Source organism: Suricata suricatta, chromosome 3 (genome assembly GCF_006229205.1).
Source record: "Suricata suricatta isolate VVHF042 chromosome 3, meerkat_22Aug2017_6uvM2_HiC, whole genome shotgun sequence".
Classification (NCBI taxonomy): domain Eukaryota; kingdom Metazoa; phylum Chordata; class Mammalia; order Carnivora; family Herpestidae; genus Suricata; species Suricata suricatta.
In genome coordinates, this window is record NC_043702.1 from 37,867,817 (window position 1) to 37,889,806 (window position 21,990).

General features: G+C 37.5%; 1 protein-coding gene across 1 annotated transcript in view; it reads left to right on the top strand.

The window, feature by feature from the left end:
- Positions 1-21,990, top strand: part of DNAH7 (dynein axonemal heavy chain 7) — a 271,651-nt gene that overhangs the window by 215,410 nt on the left and 34,251 nt on the right. The window contains exons 50-56 of the mRNA XM_029934194.1: positions 1,133-1,266; positions 1,968-2,303; positions 9,173-9,299; positions 10,644-10,838; positions 12,833-12,925; positions 17,810-17,986; positions 20,452-20,613. Of these exons, the coding sequence (XP_029790054.1) occupies positions 1,133-1,266; positions 1,968-2,303; positions 9,173-9,299; positions 10,644-10,838; positions 12,833-12,925; positions 17,810-17,986; positions 20,452-20,613 (1,224 nt within the window). The remainder of the gene's footprint in view (positions 1-1,132; positions 1,267-1,967; positions 2,304-9,172; positions 9,300-10,643; positions 10,839-12,832; positions 12,926-17,809; positions 17,987-20,451; positions 20,614-21,990) is intronic.

The following is a 21,990-nucleotide window of genomic DNA, read 5'->3' on the forward strand; positions in this document are numbered from 1 at the left end:
CCAAGGTCAGGTAAATATTTATTGAGTTACGAGTCATTGATGACCAGAGCCAGAAAGTTTCTATAGTTTATTACTGTGTGTATTTATGGGTGTGTGGAGGCTGGGATGAGAGTAGATTGTAGAGGACTGAAAAATGAAATGAGATAGAGACAGAAGGCATGTATCAATAAGAGTCTGAATAAATAGTTGTAAGGGCACAAAGGGAGATCATTCCATAGCTGAAAGGGATTGTGGGAGAGCATGTGAATGGCTTATTAGTTTATTTGCTTTCTGAAAGGAGAGACTTGACCATGATTACTTTCCCACTTATGGGAAAGAACTAGAGAAGGAAGAATTATAAGATGTAGAAACAAAGAGTGTAAGAGCCCTTAGATACTGGGATGAAGCACGTGTTGGTAGACTGCACCTTAATGGACACCATTAAAATGTACATTCCCTAGTTCACAATAGTAGCTATTCATACTGTAACATGATTATTATATATTGAGACTTTTAAATACTGAGAACAAACTGAGGGTTGATGGGGGTGGGAGAGAGGGGAGAATGGGTGATAAGCGTGGAGGAGGGCACTTGTGGGATGAGCACTGGGTGTTATATGGAAACCAACTTGACAGTAAACTATAAAAAAATAGCATAGGTCATATTATATTGTATATCATACATTATGTAATATGTAATATGATTATCACATTGTAAATATCGTATATACCCCACTGAAGTAATAATAGTGTTCTTTTTCCTCCTATTTCACTTGATAAGAGTTTCCTTTACTTTTTGACACCACTGTGATCCTTAACAAATAACTCTGCCAGTATGAAGGATAGCTTCCAACCTGACCTTAACTGATTAGGGGATTAAACAGTTGTCGGAAACTGGACTAGTTTGAAATAGGAATGAAATTGATCACCACACAAAACCCTTTGAAATATTACATTTATGACCATGAGAAACTTTGGTGGGTTTTTAATCCAGCAGTCTAGCTTGCATTTACCTTTAATCATAATCTCTACAAATTCCACTTTTCACATATTCCTACTATTGTAAATAGAGTCTATTTTAAGGTTGGAACTTAAAGCAGAGGCTTTCTCAATAGAAGTAACGATGCAGTTCTTGTATATTCTTTCGTTCATAGGTAACACTATTAAACTTCATGATCACCTCTGAGGGGATGCAAGACCAGCTCTTGGGCATTGTGGTGGCACGCGAAAGGCCGGACCTCGAAGAAGAAAAGCAAGCCCTGATTCTACAAGGAGCTGAAAACAAAAGGTTTCAAGCATTTGAAACACAAACGTGTTCTTTCTTATTTCAAGATCACTTAGAATGGATTAAAGTACATATTAAAGACCTATCTTGTTAGATTTAGCAGGTGCATCGAATGGGGAGATTTAAGAGGAAAATCTAAGGCATTACAACCCTCTAATCTGGAAAATTGCTTGCACCCAAGCTCTAGGGCACTGGAAGAACTGGAAGGCTACCACAACTCAGGACAATGTATTTTCAACTATTCGACCAAGTTTTAGCACCAAAGTTTTAGTGTTCTTTGTGTGGCTGACATCACAGCTTTTCATCAGGGCACAGTCTGAATACATTGCATCCCACTGTCTGCTTGGAACGTCTCTATCATAGATACAAAGGGCAAAATTCTAGAAGTCATGAAACTTTTCAAAAACTAAACGGAGTGGTACTCTCTGTTCACTCAGGGCTGAGGTCCTTGATGGCCGAGCAGACTGGTTTACACCTCTCTCTCTAGTTACCATGCATCAGAAAGAGAGTGGAACAGAAAAATGTCTTTTTGACATTTTGCGAGATAAAAAAAATTAATTATACAATAGCACTGTTACGAGTATTTGTCACAGAGTGATGCATTTCTTTAGGTTACAAGCTCTTTGTTTCTTACACAAGAATGTGTGCATGAAGTGATTTTAAATTATTTCTTTTTCTTCTGAGAAAATTGTGTTTTATTTCAGGCAGTTAAAAGAAATAGAAGACAAGATTTTAGAAGTTCTTTCATCTTCAGAAGGCAATATATTAGAAGATGAAACTGCTATTAAGATATTATCTTCCTCCAAGGCTTTGGCTAATGAGATTTCTCAAAAGCAGGAAGTAGCCGAAGAGACGGAGAAAAAGATTGATACCACCCGCATGGGCTACCGGCCTATTGCCGTCCATTCTACCATCCTGTTTTTCTCTATCGCTGATCTAGCTAACATCGAGCCCATGTACCAATACTCACTGACCTGGTTTATTAATCTTTACATCCTGTCTATTGAAAATTCAGAGAAATCAGACGTGTTACAAAAAAGGTATGTAAAAGAAATACTCATTAATACTAATACTAACCAATGCATGAACATTAAATAGTAATTGGCGTCTTTCATTGTTGTGACAGAATGGTGTGAGCATTACAATTATGGCTAAAGCGAACTTGATTAAGCATTTTACTAGAAATAACTTTGAGGGTTATAAATGGAAGAGATGTGACCAAATTCAGTCTGCCAGGAAATCACTTTCCGGGAGATAGGATTACAATATAATCATAAAGAGAGGAAACATTTATCTCTGTTTATCATGTGCAAAATGTGTTTGTGATTGGAGATAGGGAAGAATAGTTAACATCCTGAGATAAAACTCTTCCCCTTGGAAGCTAGTGTTCCGGGAGTTGTAAGTTGACATTTTGATACACACATACTTACAATTTGTCAAGGAACAGGGTTTTAAAAAATATTCTGTTGTGAGTATGTGTTTTATTCTTATTGATATAAAATAGCTTATTTTACTGTTGGCTATTGTAATAAGTAGTGGGATTAAGAATTTATAGGAAGTGTATGAGAGAATAAAATTTCATTTTATTATCAGTGAGACAAATTTTAGTTTGGTATTTAACATTATTAATCAACATGAAGCTGGATACTTCAGTTTCTTGACTGATCATACCCACAAAGGAAACACAATTTAATACTAACCACTTGGCAGTGAAGATTTTTTAGAAATTCAAAATGCTAGTATCCTGAAAATCAAATCAAATTCCTGTCATTTATCATGACAGAACTCCCCTAAATTCTGAATATTCTTAGACTGAACAGTTTCTTATATCATTATTTTACAAGCTTGACTATGAGATCAGTAAAGGTGTAAGACTGACACACAGCTTAGTAGTTTTTTAGCTGTCTGCCCAAGAGAATGGGGCGGGGGGGATCTTCAGGAAGAAATGCATAGTGGTGGAGTTGAAAGTATGTTTTTATAGTATAATCTTTGAAAGGTTTAGTTTATTTCTCTGTTTCTTCCGGTGACTGAAATTTTCAAGGGTAGAAAGGATTACTGAAATATAGAAAACAAAATTATAAGTGATCTTTCTTAGAAAAGTTCCCAGCTATTTGCATTGTTAGTTAATTGAACAAGCATGTCTGCTTTTCACCCTGGATTCTGAGTTCCCCGAGTCAAAGGTTTTGGATGTTTTGTTTGTTTTCTTAATACTCCCAGCACTTAGCACAGTGCTGATCACGTGGAGCCACAGTAGTAAATGGTGTTTTGCCTTTCACTGCAGTGTTTTTTTCATCTACCTTGCTTACGACAGTAGCCACCAAAATGTTACCATCTTCACTCGTTTTAAATTAAGGTATTTGCTGGAGTCTAGAGAAGAACATTTCTTTGCTGTCACTTAAAGACGTTTTGTGTACAAGATTTAAAAATTAGACCAATTTTTTGCTTTACAAATACTTTTTAGTTGCCCTATTATCTCTTGTTACATCAAATTAGAACTCAACCACAGATAGGACATGTTTCTTCATAACTGTGATATAGTCCCTTATGATTTACAGAAAATCAAATTCTTTTACCCAGATATGAGACTTGGATAGAATCTAGAAAATATATCTTTTTTCCCTTAAAATCCTTTAATTTAAATACAATGAAAATCATATTCATGACTCCAGTGATCTTGAAAGTATCATCTGGAGCCACCTAAGAGTAAATGGGAAAAGCATATCTGAAAATTTTTATTAAAATTATAGTATACACACACAGACAAGCAGAGATCAGAAGTATTTGCTCAATGAACTTCTATAATGGAGCGCATCTGTTTAATTAGCACCCAAACTAAGACCCAGAACATTATCAACAACCAGGAAACCCCATTTTGTGTCCCCTTCCACCAAGGTAAAGACTGCACTGACTTCCAGTACCATCGGTCCCGTGTGCCTGTTTTAGGGCCTCATATGAATGGAATGACACTGTACCTTCTCCTGTGTGTCTGGTATCTTACACTCAGAATTGCACTTGTGAAATTCATACTGTTTTGTATAGTGCGGTCGGTTATGCCCTCTGATTGTTAAGTAGTCTCCCAGGGTGCTAGTGTAGTGCTGAAGTATCAAAACAAAACCTTTCCTCAACCTAGACGTTTTTCTCCACAAAGGTAGTAGAGAAAGAAAACACTCTTACTGTTCAAGAACCATTAAACCAGAATGTGATGCTCATTACAGGTAATCCATTAAGAGGCTGCAAAGGCAGAAATCACATCCTAAATTTACCTGCTAATTGAAGTGACCATCTGTGTTAACAAACTGGCTTTAGCCAGAGGGAAAAGAAACGTGATTTGTATAGGGGTTCCCGTTCACCAGCCCTTTTATCTTTTCTTCTTGATGGTAGCCACTCTTTTAGGCATGAAGTGATCTCTCACTGTAGTTTTGATTTGCATTTTTCTGGTAATTGGTGCTGCTGAACATCTGTTCATGTGCCTGTTGGCTATTTCAATGTCCTCTTTAGAAAAACGTCTATTTAGATCTTCTGTCAATTTTTTAATCAGATTGTTTTCTTGTTATTAAGTTGTTCTTTTTATTTGGGATACTAACTCTTTATTCAATACATGGGTTTGCAAAAATTTTCTCCCATGGCTGCCCTTTCTCTCTCTCTCTCTGTTTAAATACAGTTGACACACAATGTTACGTAGTTTCAGGTGTACAGTGTACAACATCGTGGTCAGACAAGACCCTGTGTTGTGCTGCGCTCACCACAAGCATCGCTGCCACGTGTCACCAGACAACACTGTTGTAGTACCATTGACTTATTTCCTATGCCCTGCCTTTTATTCCTATGACTTATTCATTCCATAATTGGAAGCCTGTATCTCCCAGTCCTCTTCACCCATTTTGCTCATGCCCCCAACCCCTTCCACTCTGGCAACCATCAGTTCTCTCTATTTATGGGTCTGTTCCTGCTTTTTGTATATTTGTTTTGTTTTTTACATTCCACAAAGGAGTAAAATCATATGGTATTTGCCTTTCTCTGATATATTTCACTTAGCATAATACCTTCTAGGCTCATCCATGTTGTTGCAAATGGGGAGATCTCATTCTTTTCTATGGCTGAGGAATAGTCCAGAATATATGTATAATATCCCATTATATATGTATATATATACAAACACACCACATTTTCTTTATCTGTTCATCTCTTGGCAGGCACTTGGGTTGCTGCCTATTATAAATGATGCTGCAGTAAACATAGGGGTGCACATATTTTTCAAATTACGGTTTTCATTTCTCTTTGGTTAAATTCCCAGTAGTAGAATCACTGGGTATTTTTATTTTAAGTTTCTGAGGATCTTCCATACTATTTTCCACAGTGGCTGCACCAGTTTACTTTTCCACTAACAGTCCACAAGGATTGCTTTTTCTCCACATCCTCGACAACGCTTGTTATTTCTTGTCTTTTTGATTCTAGTGGTTCTGACAGGTGTCAGGTGATACCTCTCTGTGGTTTTGATTTGCATTTCCCTGATGATTAGTAATGTCAAGCATCTTTTCATTCGTCTGTTCGACATCTGTATGTCTTTGGGAAAATATCTATCCAGGTCCTCTGCCCATTTTTTAATCAGATTCTTTGGATTTTGGTATTGAGTTATGTAAGTTGTTTATATATTTTGGATATTAAGCCCTTATCAGATAAATCATTTGTGAATCTCTTCTCCCATTCAGTAGGTTGCCTTTTTGTCTGTTGATAGTTTCCCTCTCTGTGCAAAAGCTTTTTATTTTGATGTGGTCTCAATAGTTTATTTTTGTTTTTGTTTCCCTTGCCCAAGGAATCTTATCTAGAAAAATGTTGCTAAAGCCAATGTCAAAGAAATTTCTGCCTGTTTTCTTCCAGAAATTTTATGGTTTCAGGTCTTACATTTAGGTCTTTAATCCATTTATCTGTGTGTGTGTGTTGTCAGAAAATGGTCCGGTTTTATTCTTTTGCACGAAACTGTCCAGTTTCCCAGCATCATTTGTTGAAGAGCGTGTCTTTCCCCCCGTTGAGCGTTCTTGCCTCCTTTGTTGTAGATTAATCGCCCTTGTAAGCATGGGTTTCTTTCTGGCTGCTGTTTTGTTAACAGTTCCTTTTGTTGTGCAGAAGCTTTTGGGTTTGATGAGGTCCCATTTGTTGATTTTTGCTTTTGTTTGTGCTTTTAGCACAAACCATTAGGAAACCATTGCTAAAATCAATATTGATAGGTTTCTTCCCTATGTTTTCTTCCAGGTATTAGGGCTTAGGTTTATGTCTTTGGCCCATTTTTAGTTAATTTTTGTGAGTGGTGTGAGATAAGGGTCCATTTTCATTCTTCTGCATGTACATATTCTGCCATTTGTGACATAGATTGACCTTGAGCACATTATGCTAACCAAGATAGAAAAAGACAATACTGTGCGATATCCCCTAAATGAGGAGTCAAAAAAAAATTGTGCCTGTAAGAGAAAAAATGTAAAATGGTGGTCACAGGGGAAGGGGGTTGGGAGGATAAGACTGATGGTGTTGAAGGATATAAACTTGTAACAACCCATGAAATTATCTCTTATATCCTTTTACTCAGCAACAAAAGCATTTCATTTTTGTTTGCTTTCTCATGGCTATTATTCATAGTAATTCTTACTTAAGTATTACAAACACAAGTTACGATTGCTATGCTATGTACTGTGAAATAGCCATAATTTGGTTCACCTGTTTTTTATAAAATTTTAATTTAACAGAAGTAATAAATAACTGTAGCAAAACACCTAGAAGTACAGAAACAAAAATCTAACAAGGATAGAGCTTTGTCACAGGGACCAAACTGAAATCTCTCTCCCTCTCAGAAAACAACACAAGTACACACACACACACACACACACACACACACACTGTTTTTTTTTCTTCCACTTCTATCAAGATCATTTTTCCATGTTATTAAATACTCTTCTGAAACTATTTTTAATAGTTGTGCAATATACCATTTCATAAATGTGCCATAATTTTCTTATGGTAAGACTCCAAAGTAATCTCCAGCTTTTAAATTATAAATAATACTACAGTAAGTATATGTGTCCACACTGGTAATTATTTCCATAGCCTAAAATCCCAAAATTAGAACAAAGGTGTTTACTTCTTTCAGCCTCCTAATATAAATTCCTTTCCTGGAAAGCTATTCAAATATTCAACTCCACTGAATAAACATAAATGATCTTATATCCCCATGTCATGCATCAGCATTGAAAATGATCATTTTTATCCTCTTTTTCACAGTAACAGATTACTAAAACATTGTATTTTTATCTGCATTTTTCTCATTGATGAGACTGACCTTGAACTTCTAATATGAGTGACAGTTATAATTTTCCCTTCAATCTTCCTATCTACAAGAAGAAATTTGTCTTAAAGTGTAGGCATTTTTATTTTATCCTAGCAAGACCAGATCGGAGTTACCCTGTGCTAATTGTACTCTTACAGCTGAGACAAATTAAATACCAGGTGTGAAAAGACCATTATTAGCATAAAAATAGGGACAGGAATAGTATGATTATTTTAAATCTTTAGAGAATTCAACTACAGTTCAGCAACTAGTTTCAAAGACCTCTCTACCAAGCCCTTTTTCAGAGTTCTCAACCAGAAATAAAATGCATTGATTTGTGGTAATTTTCTTTATGAGAATGCTGGCAGGGGACAAAATAATTAAAGTAATAGGCAAGTAAGGAGAAAAACAGAGCTGGGGTGATCTGTAGCCTAGGATATTAGTTTGAAAAGAACCACAATATGGTGCTACCACTAGATTATTTTTTTTCTAGATATGTTAAGAAACACTGATAAAATTTTGCTTCATCAAAATTGATCTCTGCTCATTTTTCCTTCTGATAAATTGATCTGCTTAGTTTGGGCCATTGTTAGTCATTAGCTCTCCACTAAGGTTTCAGCCAACTGTTTTATTTCTATTATAACTATTATAACCAGTGTAAACAATTTTTTTGAAATTTTTGTTTCAATGATGGTTTATTTTCCTTGTGAGATAGTTACATGAAAATGCTTAAAGTGTTAAATTCATGTAAAGAATTGCTATGGATACAGATCACACATGTTAGCACTTACTATAAAGTTGTTAGTTGCAAATATTAGGATTATGCATATTTTCATGTTCTGTCTATGTGGTAAATAAAAATGTATTTTGGGGCGCCTGGGTGGCTCAGTTTTTAAGCATCTGACTCTTGATATTGGCTCAGGTCATGATCTTGGGGTTGTGAGGTCGGGCCCTGCATCAGGCTCTGCGCTAAGTATGGAACCTACTTAGGTCTCTCTCTCTCTCTCTCTCTCTCTCTCTGCCCCTGCCCCTGCCCCTGCCCTACTCATGCACACAAGCACACTATCAAACCAAATAAACTTTTTTAAAAAGTGTAATTTATCAAATTTTGTGATTTCTCTAGCTTTTATGGATTTATTAGAGTAGCACACTTAAAATGTTAATTTAATAAAAGAGCTATTCATTTTAATCTGTTCATTTAATATATAATATATAATACTGGAAAGCATTTATGGAATAAGAAAATAAAACTTTACCGTAAGCAATGCTTTATAGTTAAAAATTGTCCACAAATCTTTCAGTACAATAGATTAATGTACCATGCACTGACTTTTCCAAAAGAAAGATTACGTTTTTTTTTAAAAAACCAGTCAACAATAAAATGCAATTCTACTGAAGTGTTTCTACATTGTGTCACTCTCCAATTGGGGCACGCAGTTAATGACAGTCCTTGATTGTTTTGGGGGTAATTGACTAGAAAGCTGATTAGAAGAATATACATCTAAATGGTTTATAATAGGGTTCCTTAAGAGCATTTTCCTGAAAGTATAATGCATTTTTTATTTATTCTCTTCTCTTTCTGTTGACCTGTAGGCTTCAAATTCTCAAGGATCACTTTACTTACTCCCTGTATGTTAATGTCTGCCGATCACTCTTTGAAAAGGATAAGCTGCTCTTCTCCTTTTGTCTAACTATAAATCTGCTGATACATGAACGTGCGGTCAGTACTGCTATAACTTGTAGGAAAAACATTAACAGTGATTTACTAATTTAATAATTTGTACGGGAGTGTGTGTGTGTGTGTATTCACAAGAGGGTTATAAGTGGTTAAACAATTATTGCAGTTAAGGCAAAACATCACAGCTAGACTGAACTTCACAGAGGGCAAAGATAAATAAAGAAGATTTCATTATGTAGTTATTCCTTATTCTGTATGTGTTTTACTTTAGATAAATTAGTTTCAATTAGAACCTTATGTAAGTATGCATATAACTTTACTAAATATGTTGATATATTTATATCAAGTAATCATATACAGTATATGGTAATGTTTTTAAGAACTTGTGCAAGTTAGTCCAGTCTACCCATTGGAGCTTAATAATAACTCTTGCAAATTTTTGCAGTTTCAAATCTATTCATTCATAAAATATAGGAAGCACCTTAAGAATGAAAAAGAGGTATTGTATAAATTCACTATTTTTTCACTTAGGTGCTAAAGATTTGTTGATTTTGTCTGGTATATATTTGGCTGAACGTTGAATGAGTAAAGGCTTTATTCTTGCATTTCTTGGAAAAGTTTCATAGACTTTTATGGAAAATAATTGAAAATATGGCAGATTGATGGCTCTCTGTCTTCCTTTAATTTTTATTTTATCTATTTTTATTCTTATTTATCTTTTGAGTATAGTTGGCACACAATGATACATTGGTTTCAGGTTCTATCCTGCAAGTGGAACTGCCATCTGCCACCACAGGATGCTACGACAATGCCATTGACTGCATGCCCCATGCGGTCCCTTTGATTGCTGTGATGTCTTCACTCCCTACCTGGATGCTGTCTCTGCCACTCGCCATCATCCATCTTGCTGATTCCCCCAGCCCCGCTCTGTCTTCCCACAACTTTTAGAGCCAATAAGACTCCAAGCAGTCATTTTAGAAAACAATTATTCAAATAGGATTTTTAAGTTTAGCTTAAAGCTCTCTCTCTTTTGGCTTCTTCTTTACTGTACACATTTTCAAATATATCTTTATAAAAAAGATACCAAAACTTTGTTCAAAACAGGAAATAGCACAATAAATTTATAATAATCAGCAATTCTGGAAGAAAATTATCAAACAGTAGTTATCTAGAATGGAACGCTTTTTAAAACTGGTTTTAATGGTTAAATTATTTTCTTATGAATAAATACTGACCTGCTGTACCACCAGCTATAGAATTTCATAAGGACCATACCTGAAACTTGAAAATCAATAGTCATAGTTAGTTCTTTTTAAACGGTTTAAATTTACTATGTACATGATGAATATTCCTTTCTGACTCTTCATGCCACTTTGTTTTCCAAAGATTAATAAAGCTGAGTGGAGATTTCTGCTAACTGGTGGCATTGGATTGGACAATCCTCATGCCAACCCTTGTACCTGGCTTCCACAAAAATCCTGGGATGAAATATGTCGACTAGATGATTTACCTTCCTTCAAAACCATTCGGAGGGAGTTTATGCACTTAAAGGATGGATGGAAAAAAGTGTATGATAGTTTGGTATGTTTTTAAGACTTTTGTTTTTTCCTAAGTTTTTAAATGGAGAAAATTATGCTAAATAACTTATTTTTTATCTTTGAATAAAAAGCAAGATTTAAGTAAGCTTTAAACAACTGGTCAAACATCTAAATCAGGGTTTCAATTTGTATTAACTGCATCTTCTAAATTGGTGGTTCTGTTTTGAACTTCTATTCAGATCCTTGAAATGTGTAGAAATGCATGGTCCTTAAAATAGTCATTTTGAATTTCGATGCTAAATTTTTATTTACTAACAATGTAGACTTTGCAATCATAATAGCAAATGAGTTAAAGATTTTACAAGAGAGCTATTGTTTAGATTTTCTGATTCCAGGATATAAGCTAATAAACTTTTTAATCATTTGACACGAGGTATAGGGGCCAAGGGTAGGCTACCCATAATATGCCACTTTGACATATTGATTACTTTAAAAGGAAGTTACTAAAGTGGTAGCCTGTGCAAGGAAATTCAGACCCTCCCCTGTACCCCTGAAGGCAGGAAATAAATTTCTGATGTGAAAGGTCCCCTTCCTGTACCAGGAGGTAACAGAGACCTCCTTATCACCAGAGATAAGAAATTTAGAGCATAGAAGGCTATATCAACAACTCTTGTTACTTTCTACTAATTTACTGCCCAAGCCCAAATTCTACTTCTATTCCTTACTAACTGAAGTTTCCAAAATTGTCTTTGTCCTGCCAGTTCCTCACAGATTTATTGTCTCTTCATATAAAAAGTATAAAAACTGCCTGCCTTGATCATTTCTTTGGGTCTTAGTTTCATTATTGGGCCCTCTGTGTACATGTAATCAAGCATCAGATTTTTTTTTTCTCCTGTTAATCTGTTTCATGTAAATTTAGTTTTTACTCTAGCTAGAAGAACCATGAATAGAAGAAAATTTCACCTCTCCCTTCTTTGAGAGAGAAAAGCTAATAGTTCTCAAGCAATTTTTCATGAGACCCTAGCTCATTAATTGGAGACTATGATAGTCAAGACAAAGTGTAAAACAGTTTCCTTCTGGAACACATAGAAATTGTTGCCTTTCCTACCCCCCCCCCTTTTTTTAGCATAAGGGCTAATATTTTTCAAATCTGTAGTTAATTTGTTCCTACTCCTTTATTTCTACTCTGTTGACATTCTGCTTTCTTGGAATTAATCACCTACTTGTTGTAGTAGACATGACAATAAGATTGTATCTGTACATAAATTCAAGTATTTTGGACTGTATCTCTTTTTGTATCTCTCCTTGTTAGTCATAAAAATATATTTCATAGAGACAAATATGTTTTTGTGAGTACATCATTCAAATTTGAAATAGAGATTTTATTGGCTATGCTGAAGTGTGGAGATTTCTAATCTGAGATACCACATAGCCTTCCCTGGAGCTTTAAAATTCCAAATGTCTCCTTTTTTTCTCTTTTTCTGAAATTTACCCCTCCTGGGTTCTTAACCCTTCTCTTATTTATTTTTAATCACTCTCTTTCTTTTGGCTTCTTCTTTACTGGACACATTTTCAAATATACCTTTATAAAAAAGATACCAAAACTTTGTTCAAAACAGGAAATATCACAATAAATGTATAATAATAAATTTTCTTCTTTTATGATAAATATTTCTTTTTATAAATAGATGTTGACAGGAGTTGGTAGATTTTTAAATGCCTTTGGAGAAATAATGGGAGCACTCCATATGCATATTTTTTAATAAGGAGATTCATTTTGTCTAATAATTTGTATTCATATTGACACTAACCTGCTTAATTCATGTCCTACTTTTGAGTCCTTTGTGGCATTTTAAATTTTCTTTTCATTCCTTATTTCATAACTTTTCCCCAGACTCATAAAATTTACATTAGTTTTCTTGATATCATTTAGTCATTACAAAGTTTCTCTAAAAAATTGAGCGGATACATCAGCATACTGTTCTCTTTAGAAATAATCTCCAAAATAACATTGAATTATATCGACTGTAATTTTAGGAACCACATCATGAAGTTTTTCCTGAAAATTGGGAAGATAAAGCAAATGAGTTTCAAAGGATGCTTATCATTCGTTGCCTGCGGCCAGACAAGGTAAGTGGGCTTTGAAGGCAGATCAATGATGCCAGTGCCCCTCCCTCCGTTCCACAGGCTGGTTTACTTGTATTTCCTTATATCATCACAGGGGACTGAAGGAGCCTGGGGGGACTAATCCCACCTCCTTCTAATGCAGCCATTTTATCAAGAAGTTTGTACATCAATAAAGCCACACTAAAGTAGTAACTGACTAGACTATATTTTATAGTTTTATTTATTCCATGATTCTTCCTTTTAATTCATGCTTCCCCAACTCCTTACAACCTACTTTGTTTACATGCTGTAACCTCATTTTTATTCTGATCACTTTGATGATACTAGTCAAACAGATATGGTAGAATTTCTGGCTCTTCAAATCCTATCTTTATATATAGTTCTTTGTTGGCCTTTGGAAAACAAGTACAATATCATTTTTTAAGACATTCATCACTGCTGACTACAGGGGAAAACGTCAATGTTGTTTGTTTAATTTCTTTAAATGATACATTATATAACCAGTGGATCAGCTGACCTGTCCCTGTCAGCAAATTTCAGTGCTCAGTGCTTCTCATTTGCATCATTATACTATATTTTTAAAATTTTTTTATTTTGAGAGAGGGTGTGCAAGCATGAGTGGAGGAAGGACAGAAACAGAGTGAGAGAGAGAAGTACAAGCAGGCTCTGCATGATCAGCACGGAGCCTGATGTGGGACTCAAACTTACGACCTAGGAGATCTTGACCAAAGCTGAAATCAGGAGTTGGTCGCTTAACCAACTGAGCCACCCAGGCAACCCCATTATCCTCCATTTTAAAAAAATAAATAAATAGTGACTTAAGTATAATGACGCATATCTGTGTACTCTGAAATATCTACTATAGATATTAAGTAGGTTGAGGAAAAATTGAAAAAATATCCTAATCGTCCTTTGTTATTAGTCAAGTTAAAGTCATACGTAGTGATTTCAAATCTTACTTTAGCCACAATTTGAGCTGCTAAGGAATATAAGTCAATCATTCCATCCTAACAACAAAACACTAGAACTTAGGTGGTGTGAGCAATATACTTTTAAAAGTTCTTACCTAACCAGTGATAATGTGGGGTAGAGGCATTCTTCCCTCTGTAAGCCATAGTCTGTTCATGCAGACAAGCCAATTCTTGCTTGGCCTGTCAGTGTGCTCTTAGCCAGGGCCCAAGTATCCATTAGGCATAGCGCCTAAGGCCCAGAATGCTTCTCGGTGTTCATGAAAGTGTTTTAATTACTTTTAAAATTAGAAAATACACCCCAGACTTACGATGCTTGTAATTACACTGTCATGGGGGAAGGGGTGCACAAGGTGACTAGCGCCCGTGAAGGTCACACCACTGCCCTGCCCTTGGGTGTTGGAAGAGGCCACAATTGTTTAGGAATCAGTTATTAAACTGATGAAACATTCTCCACCTTGGTAGCCCTTTCACAAATGAATTGCCACTTAGTGTTAAGGCTCAGAAGTTTCCCCAGCAAGACTTAAATATGGAAGAATACAAAATGCTTCACACTTTGGCCTAATACAGCTTCCTCCTTTGAAAGCTTTTTTTTTTAAATTTTCAAAGATTTTTACTTTGTTTTCTAATCCAGATAAAGACTGTTATACTGAAATGACTGCATGTACCACTGGCATTCTCCCGTCAGCATTTGAAAAACGAAGAGGCTTCTGTTCGTGTTTTATATTAAGTTTGAATTAAAAGTGACTAATGAGCCATTTCCTAATCATCCTTTCACCTATAAATATCTTTGCCCCAGTTTTATGTTTTAAAAAAGTTGATATTTGAATCTGAAAACACATTACTTTCCATATTCATTCTTTTTTGAAAGCATACTTGAGGGAGGTGAGGAGTTAGATATTCAAGTTGAGAGGGTTTTGTTTGTATGTTTTGGGTTTTAGATCAATTGAGGTGAAACTGATGGTCTTATACTTTTCTTAGATACTCTGTCCACTACTCAGCACCCTGTCTTATAACTTTGTTTCCATATCTCCTTTAAAGTTTTCCTTGGATAGGTGGACGAGTGTAGACATTAAAGCGATTAGCCAGTATTTCCGCACACGCACACACAGGAGGTGAGGGGCTGTGGCTAATAAAGTGTGAGAAGCGTCAGGGCAGGAGCACGTAGCTGCCAGCGTTGAGGATCTCCAGGGCGCGCCCTCTGCCATCAGAATTGTGGAAGCACGGGCTGATGTTGAAGGGCCACCAGCAGGCTAGGGCGCGGAGCCAGCACTGGCCGTGAGCCAGCTGCCGGCACACCCACAGGTCTTTGCAGGGATGAGAAAGTGTTGTGTTCAGTCAGTGAGATCTGGACATTGTTTGCTACTGCAGCATAATTCAGTTTAACGTAAGTGACCGGTTACCACTGTCCATACCATACACCTCTGATCCTTAATAGAAAAAATTAGTAGTATGCTCTTATGGTACTGGCTACCTCAACCCCTTCCATCCTGCTGTTACGCGTGCTCCAGGTTCTAGTGGTAAATTGTTGATTTTGGAATCCATATATTTAAATATAATGTGTGGAGCACCTGGGTGGCTCCGTCGGCTAAGAGCCCGCCTCCTGATTTCAGCTCAGGTCATGAGCTCATGGTTTGCGGGATGGAGCCCCACAATGGGCTCTGCGCTCACGGCTTAGAGCCTGCTTGGGATTCTCTCCCTCTCTCCTCTCTGCTGTCCCTTCCCTACCGGTGCACCTGCTCACGTGTGCTCGTTCTCTCTCTCTCAAAATAAACATCAAAAAATAAAATAAAAATAATATATGGCTATTACACTTTTAAAAGAGTGATTTTCTAAAGTAACATGGCTTTAGCATACCAGAGAAAGGAACAGTGCTCTGTGAGGCTACTATTCGGGCTAATGCCATGGAAATGTTTATTCCCTTGCAATCTCTCAGTCATGAGATAATCTGTCCACCAGGAAAATCAGCAGTGCTTCAATCTCTAGTTTATATTATATATTATTTGGCAGCATAATTTTCCACCGCTCTGTCCTCAGTACAGACTCTACCCAGTGGTAAGGAGCCACACGTGCCAGGTTCTCCCATGCTCTGATTTAGAAAAACGTAAAAGATGCTCAGTGATCACCAGCAGGAAAAATGAGATGGGCTCCTACTTTCCTATAGAATGTAATATTTTATATAGTGTTTTATTGATAAAAAAGAAACATATCAAGGGACTAAATACTGAGGTGCGCAGTGTTTTGAGCCCACTTACAAAACGAGCTTCTGGCCACCATTCTCTCCTGAACAGTAAACAAAGACCAAATTAATCAGCTTTCAATAAGAAACTTGTCAAATATAAGTGAATATGTTTCTCTGACCGCAGATAAATCCTACAGGAACTTGCAACCATAGAATAACATAAATAGAAGACCACAAACTTTTCCCCTGCCTTTGGGAAGATGGTTGCTTAAATTAGTCTGTAATTTTTGTTAGTGACAGATTTTATTTTACAGACCTAATGCTAGCATAATCCAATGGCAGAAGTAAAGCCAGTTCTGTTGCCTTGCAAACTGAACAGCAAATACAGTTTAATTTACCTTGGGAGTTACAGTTCGGTCTTGGGAGCAGAGAAGTCTTACTCAGTTTTTACATTAAAAAGGAAACACTGAAATATGTCTGCACTCCCCTTCATGTGCACACCCCTGACCTGGTCCTCCAGCCTGACAGCCCGCCAGCCGTGTCTGCACGTGAGCGGTGGCCGACGGCAGCCTGACCGACTCACAAAAGAGGGGACACTGATAAACTTACTAAAAGTAACACCATGCACTTAGAAGCCATGTGCTTTGTTTTGTTTGTAAAGCTATAATTTAGTGAAGAAATCAGCCTTGGGAAAAGAAAAAAGGTTCATCTTCTTAGTTTCTGTCGGTTTTTTAATGTAGTGAGGAAAGACCAGCTATGGGAAAAGAATAATGAGAAAGGTGAGGACAAGGCCTGGGATAGAGGATTAGGAGATTTTTAGGTCCCTGCAATAAGTCTGACATCTTTTTGCATCCAGAATATCTAAGAATCCCAGGCAGGCTCCACAGTCAGCCCGGAACTCCACCTGGGGTTCAATTCCACAAGCCTGGGATTATGACCTGAGCCAAAATCAAGAGTCAGACACTTAATGAAGTGAGCCATCTAAGCGCCTCCCATTATCAGGAGTCTTATGCAATGTGGCTTTGGCTTTTTCTCAGGAGTATAGCTTGTTTCTTCTTTTGCAGTACTTTTCTTTTTTCTTTCTGTTTCTTTTCCCAGCTAGATCAATTCTGTCTTGATGGTATAGTACTATATAAATCATTCTCAAAATTCTACTTTTGAGTTGTGGATTCTTAGCCCATGGTATTTTAAAACTTAAGTAAAAGAGTTAAGGTTTCTCATATTCTTCATCCACTAGGTATTGAATGCTCAGGAAAGGGAAGAAACATGCTTTTGAATTCTGGCATCACTAACCACATACCTTTTATTATCTAAATAATTTAGGGTTTTTCTACCTAAAAGATGTTTATATAAAGTGATGCCTTGGAACCCTCCTGGTGGAGCTATTAACAAATATCCAAGCTAAGGTAGCTAAAGTCCTTTGTTTTAAAATATCTATGGGCGCCTGGGTGGCTCAGTCGGTTAAGCATCCAACTTTGGCTCAGGTCATGATCTTGCAGTTCGTGGGTTCAAGCCCTGCATTGGGCTCTGTGCTGACAGCTCAGAACCTGGAGCCTGCTTCAGATTCTGTGTCACCCTCTCTTTCTGCCATTTCCCCCTCATTCATTCTCTCTCTCTCTCTCTCTCTCTCTCTCTCTCAAAAATAAATAAATAAATAACATTAAAAAATCTTTGAACTTTTTAAGTTCGTAAGCAGATTTTGACTATTCTTTCAAATATATTCTTGTCCCTTTCTAGGTTATTCCAATGCTACAAGAATTTATAATCAAGAGATTGGGGCGTACATTCATTGAGCCACCCCCCTTTGATTTATCGAAGGCATTTGGAGATAGTAACTGCTGCGCACCGCTGATTTTTGTGCTCTCTCCAGGAGCGGACCCCATGGCTGCTCTTCTCAAATTTGCCGATGACCAGGTACCTTAAAACAGATGGTCTGATATTATAAAAGTGAATAAATAAGGGATTTTTCTGAAAAAATGTTTTGAAAAACAAACCTGCTTATCCAAAATGGGGGGAGGGAAAGGTAAAAATTTATCACTCACTTAGCTCTTCAAAGACAGGGGGTCTAGAAGTTGACCATGACTCAAGAAAATACTTAAATGACAGCACTGACATTAAAAACAGTTTTCCATATCCAAATGATAATACTATAATTTGGTTAGAGGGACACTTGCTCTTATCTGGGGGGCACAGAGGGTCTCTGTGACATTGTACCAGTGTATGAGCTTGGATTGGTTTAATTCAAGTCTGGCCAGTGACTGTGGGGGAAAATTTCTCAATCCTGGCCCTTCTCTCAACTTTTTTTTTTTCTAAATTTATTTATTTATTTTGAGAGAGAGCATGCGTGCACACACACGAGTGGAGGAGGGGCAGAGAGAGTACAGAGCCCAATGCAGGGCTCACATTCTTGAACCGTGAGATCATGACCTGAGCTGAAATCAAAAGTTGTCCACATAATCAGCTGAGCCACCCTGGCGCACTCTCCTGATTTCTAAAGGGGTGCCTTCTTGGCTTTTCAGAACAATCATACATTATAGTCACTTTAGCAGGTTAGAATATATTCCAGTATTTATATCTCAAGGCTTTAAAATTATTCAATTGAATTTACTGGAAATTTTCTTCTATCATTCAACCTAGAATAAGAAAATCTTCATGACATTTTTGAGTTGATTTTTTTCCCTTTTGGTCTAATTGAAATAACATTTTGTGGAAATAATACATTTCTAAAACCACCAGCACCACTTTTACTGTGCTCTTACATAATTTCTCTAGACCTTGTTATGCAGACTTCTGTTTTAATTTTTAAAGCAATCCTATGAAGTAAATAGTGGCACCTCCATTTTACAGAAGGGATACTGAAGCATGGAGAGGTTAAGTGGCTTCTCAAAGGCCACATAGCTAATTGGTTAAAATACTCTTTACTAGGCCAATTTATTTTAATACTCAATGTTTGTTTTTTTTCCCATTGGGTGTAATTCTTAGATACTTGGGGATTGATCATATGACCCAGCACTTACCACTGGTTAAAGAAGTGCTGGAATGTGGCTGTCCCTACTGAAGGAAATGGGGTCTGAAGTGACACACTGAAATGACACGCTGAATACAGTGGGATGGTGTGGTAGGATTTTAAGCCACAAAGTGACATGATCTGATCTATAGTTTATAAAGGTCGTCCTAGCTGAGGTGAGGAGAATTTATTTGAGTGGGGCAAAATGGAAGGAGGGCAATAGTCGGGGGGGAGGCAGCGGGTGCTGCTAAAAGGCCAGAAAGAGTAGTGGTGGGGAGGGCAGAGCGGAAGTGGTATGGACGCTAGAAGTGTTCATTTTAGGTGGGACTCCTCTCCAAGTCAAAGGACCTTTCTGATCCTTTGAGATCTGCCCAATTCTTCTCCATTTCCTTCCCACGTTGTACCACATGATTACTCTCCGGCCCCTTCATAAGTCTGCTCTGCGCATTGTCCTCACTTGCTATCTCCACGTCCAGAAACCGCAGTGCCGGGCTCTGTTTTGTTTGCTGCCGCTTCACCCACTGGTGTTGATGTAACTGCTCTAGGAAGAAAGAGCTCAAGGAGTCACAGACACTGTTTGTAGAAGCTGCAGGTGAATCAGGATATAGTAGAAAGGCACCCCAGACAAATATTCCCACAGAATTCTTTAAAGAAACTTTAGGGGCACCTGGGTGGCTCAGTCAGTTAATCCTCAGACTTTGGCTCAGGTCATGATCTCAGAATTCATGAGTTCAAGCCCCACATCGGACTCTATGCTGACAGCTCAGAGCCTGGAACCTGCTTCAGATTCTGTCTTCCTCTCTCTCTGCCCCTCTCCTACTAGAACTGTCTATCTGTCTCTCTCTGTCTCTCTCTCTCAAAAATAAACCTTAAAAATAAAAAAAAAAAAACTTTTAAAGGGGAATTAAGGGTTAATGTTTTTCCCCCCGAACACTCTGCAGCAGTGAAATTAATTAAAACATAATTATTCCAATCTGGAGGAAACAGAACAAGTTCATCTGTCCATAGTTTTCTTTTCAGCTTTGGATTTTAGGAGTTGCTGCGGGACAGCTGGGTCCTTTCATCTCCTGTTTCCTCAGGTTACAAGTGTTCTTAATATTTTCCTATTCCTTATGTCAACAATCAAAGACCCTACAGAATTTTCCATTTATTACCATGACTGTTTCTGACATGAACTGACTTGCTTTGATCTCAGTTTTTATAAGATTCTTAATCGGTAAGAAGCTTGTAGGGCCGCATATGGTTAGACCGTTGAGAGATGCTACCTAATTAAATTTTAACATATTTGGTCTTAACGTTTCCTGTAGAAGTAACACTGATTTTTCTTTAAAGACGTATTGTTAAATAATATCTTCATTATTATTGTACACAGGGATACGGGGGATCAAAGCTTAGCTCTTTATCTCTCGGTCAAGGCCAAGGACCCATAGCTATGAAGATGATAGAAAAAGCTGTCAAGGAAGGAACATGGGTTGTTCTTCAGAACTGTCACCTTGCCACTTCTTGGATGCCAACCCTTGAGAAAGTTTGCGAGGTAAAAATGCAAGTTTATTTTTATGAGATTATATTCCCCTCACAAAATTAGTGACATACATGCCTTTCAACTCCATGGCCGCTCTCTGCTTCGGAGGGCTACAGTCGAGTGGCATGCCTGGATTACAGGAGAGGTGGGCTTGCACGGGGAGCCAGGGGACCAGAGGAGATCACACAGTCAGCCTCATCCAGTCCCTCTCAACAGGGACAAGGACTCATGCAGTGAGTTGGAAATCTCCTTGATCCACAAGAGCAGCCTCAAAGATGGGATTAAACCACAGGGCAGACGAAACCAATTTCCTTTTTATAGCAGTGGACCAAAGTCAACAAAGGAGGCTTTTCATGGTGGAATTCATGTAGTCACTCTAAACTAAAAGGCTTCTGGATGTAACTTTGCTTTAACTCACCTCTCACCTACTTAGCCAGTGACCCTGCCCCAGAGGATCAATCTGAAACCAAACCGTTCCCCCTCCCCCATTCTTGTAGTGGGCTAGGGCACTTCCCTATTTTGGTGGGCAGAAATTCTAGGAAGAAAACCCCAATAGCTCCACTGAGGAAACAGAAAACCTGGCTCTTGATTTCAACAAACAGAAAATATATTTGATGTAATTAGCCACGACTCTGGACGACCCCTAACTCAGAGTAACACGAGTTAGTAATTAGCCAAAGTAATGATATAACTTGCACTGTTCAGACATACAATTGAAACTTTAGGAGCCAGTGGTATTTTTATTTGTGCCACTTGTCACCATTTTGTCTGTATCTCTTAATGGAATATAAGTGCCATGAGAACAGTGGCTTTGTCTGATTTCTTCTCTGCTTTATCTCCAGCACCTTGAATTGTGCCTGGCCCAAAGAGACAGTCCATATTTATTTTATGAATCAATGGATGAATATTGCTTCACTGATTAAAACTTTTCCATTGTGGGCAAGACAAAGTTTAAACCCCCATCATGGCTTACAACATCCTTCCTCATTGACTTTTGCCTTCTCTCAGTTTTCATCTCTGGCCACTTTGCATCTTGACTTCTATGCTCTGGCCATTTGAAGTTCTTTCCCTATGGCATAGCACACTTTTTCAAGAATGTGGGCCATCATAATGTTGTTTCTGTCTGAAAAACCAATCCTTCCTATTATTTGCCTTACCAATGTCCTCATCCTTCAGGCCCTACGTTAGAGGTTTGATATTTGTGCCTATTTCCTTGTGGTTCCTCCATCTCTAGGCCATTCCTGTTGAGCTGTGTCATATACACCCATTAGGGTCATAGAGAAGAGCTGTCCCTGATGGATGGCAAACTTAGCCCAAAGTCCCATGAGTCACGTTGCTTAAGTCACTAGGCAGAGGGCAGCTGGTAGGAGGAGAAAATGGTGCCCTTAC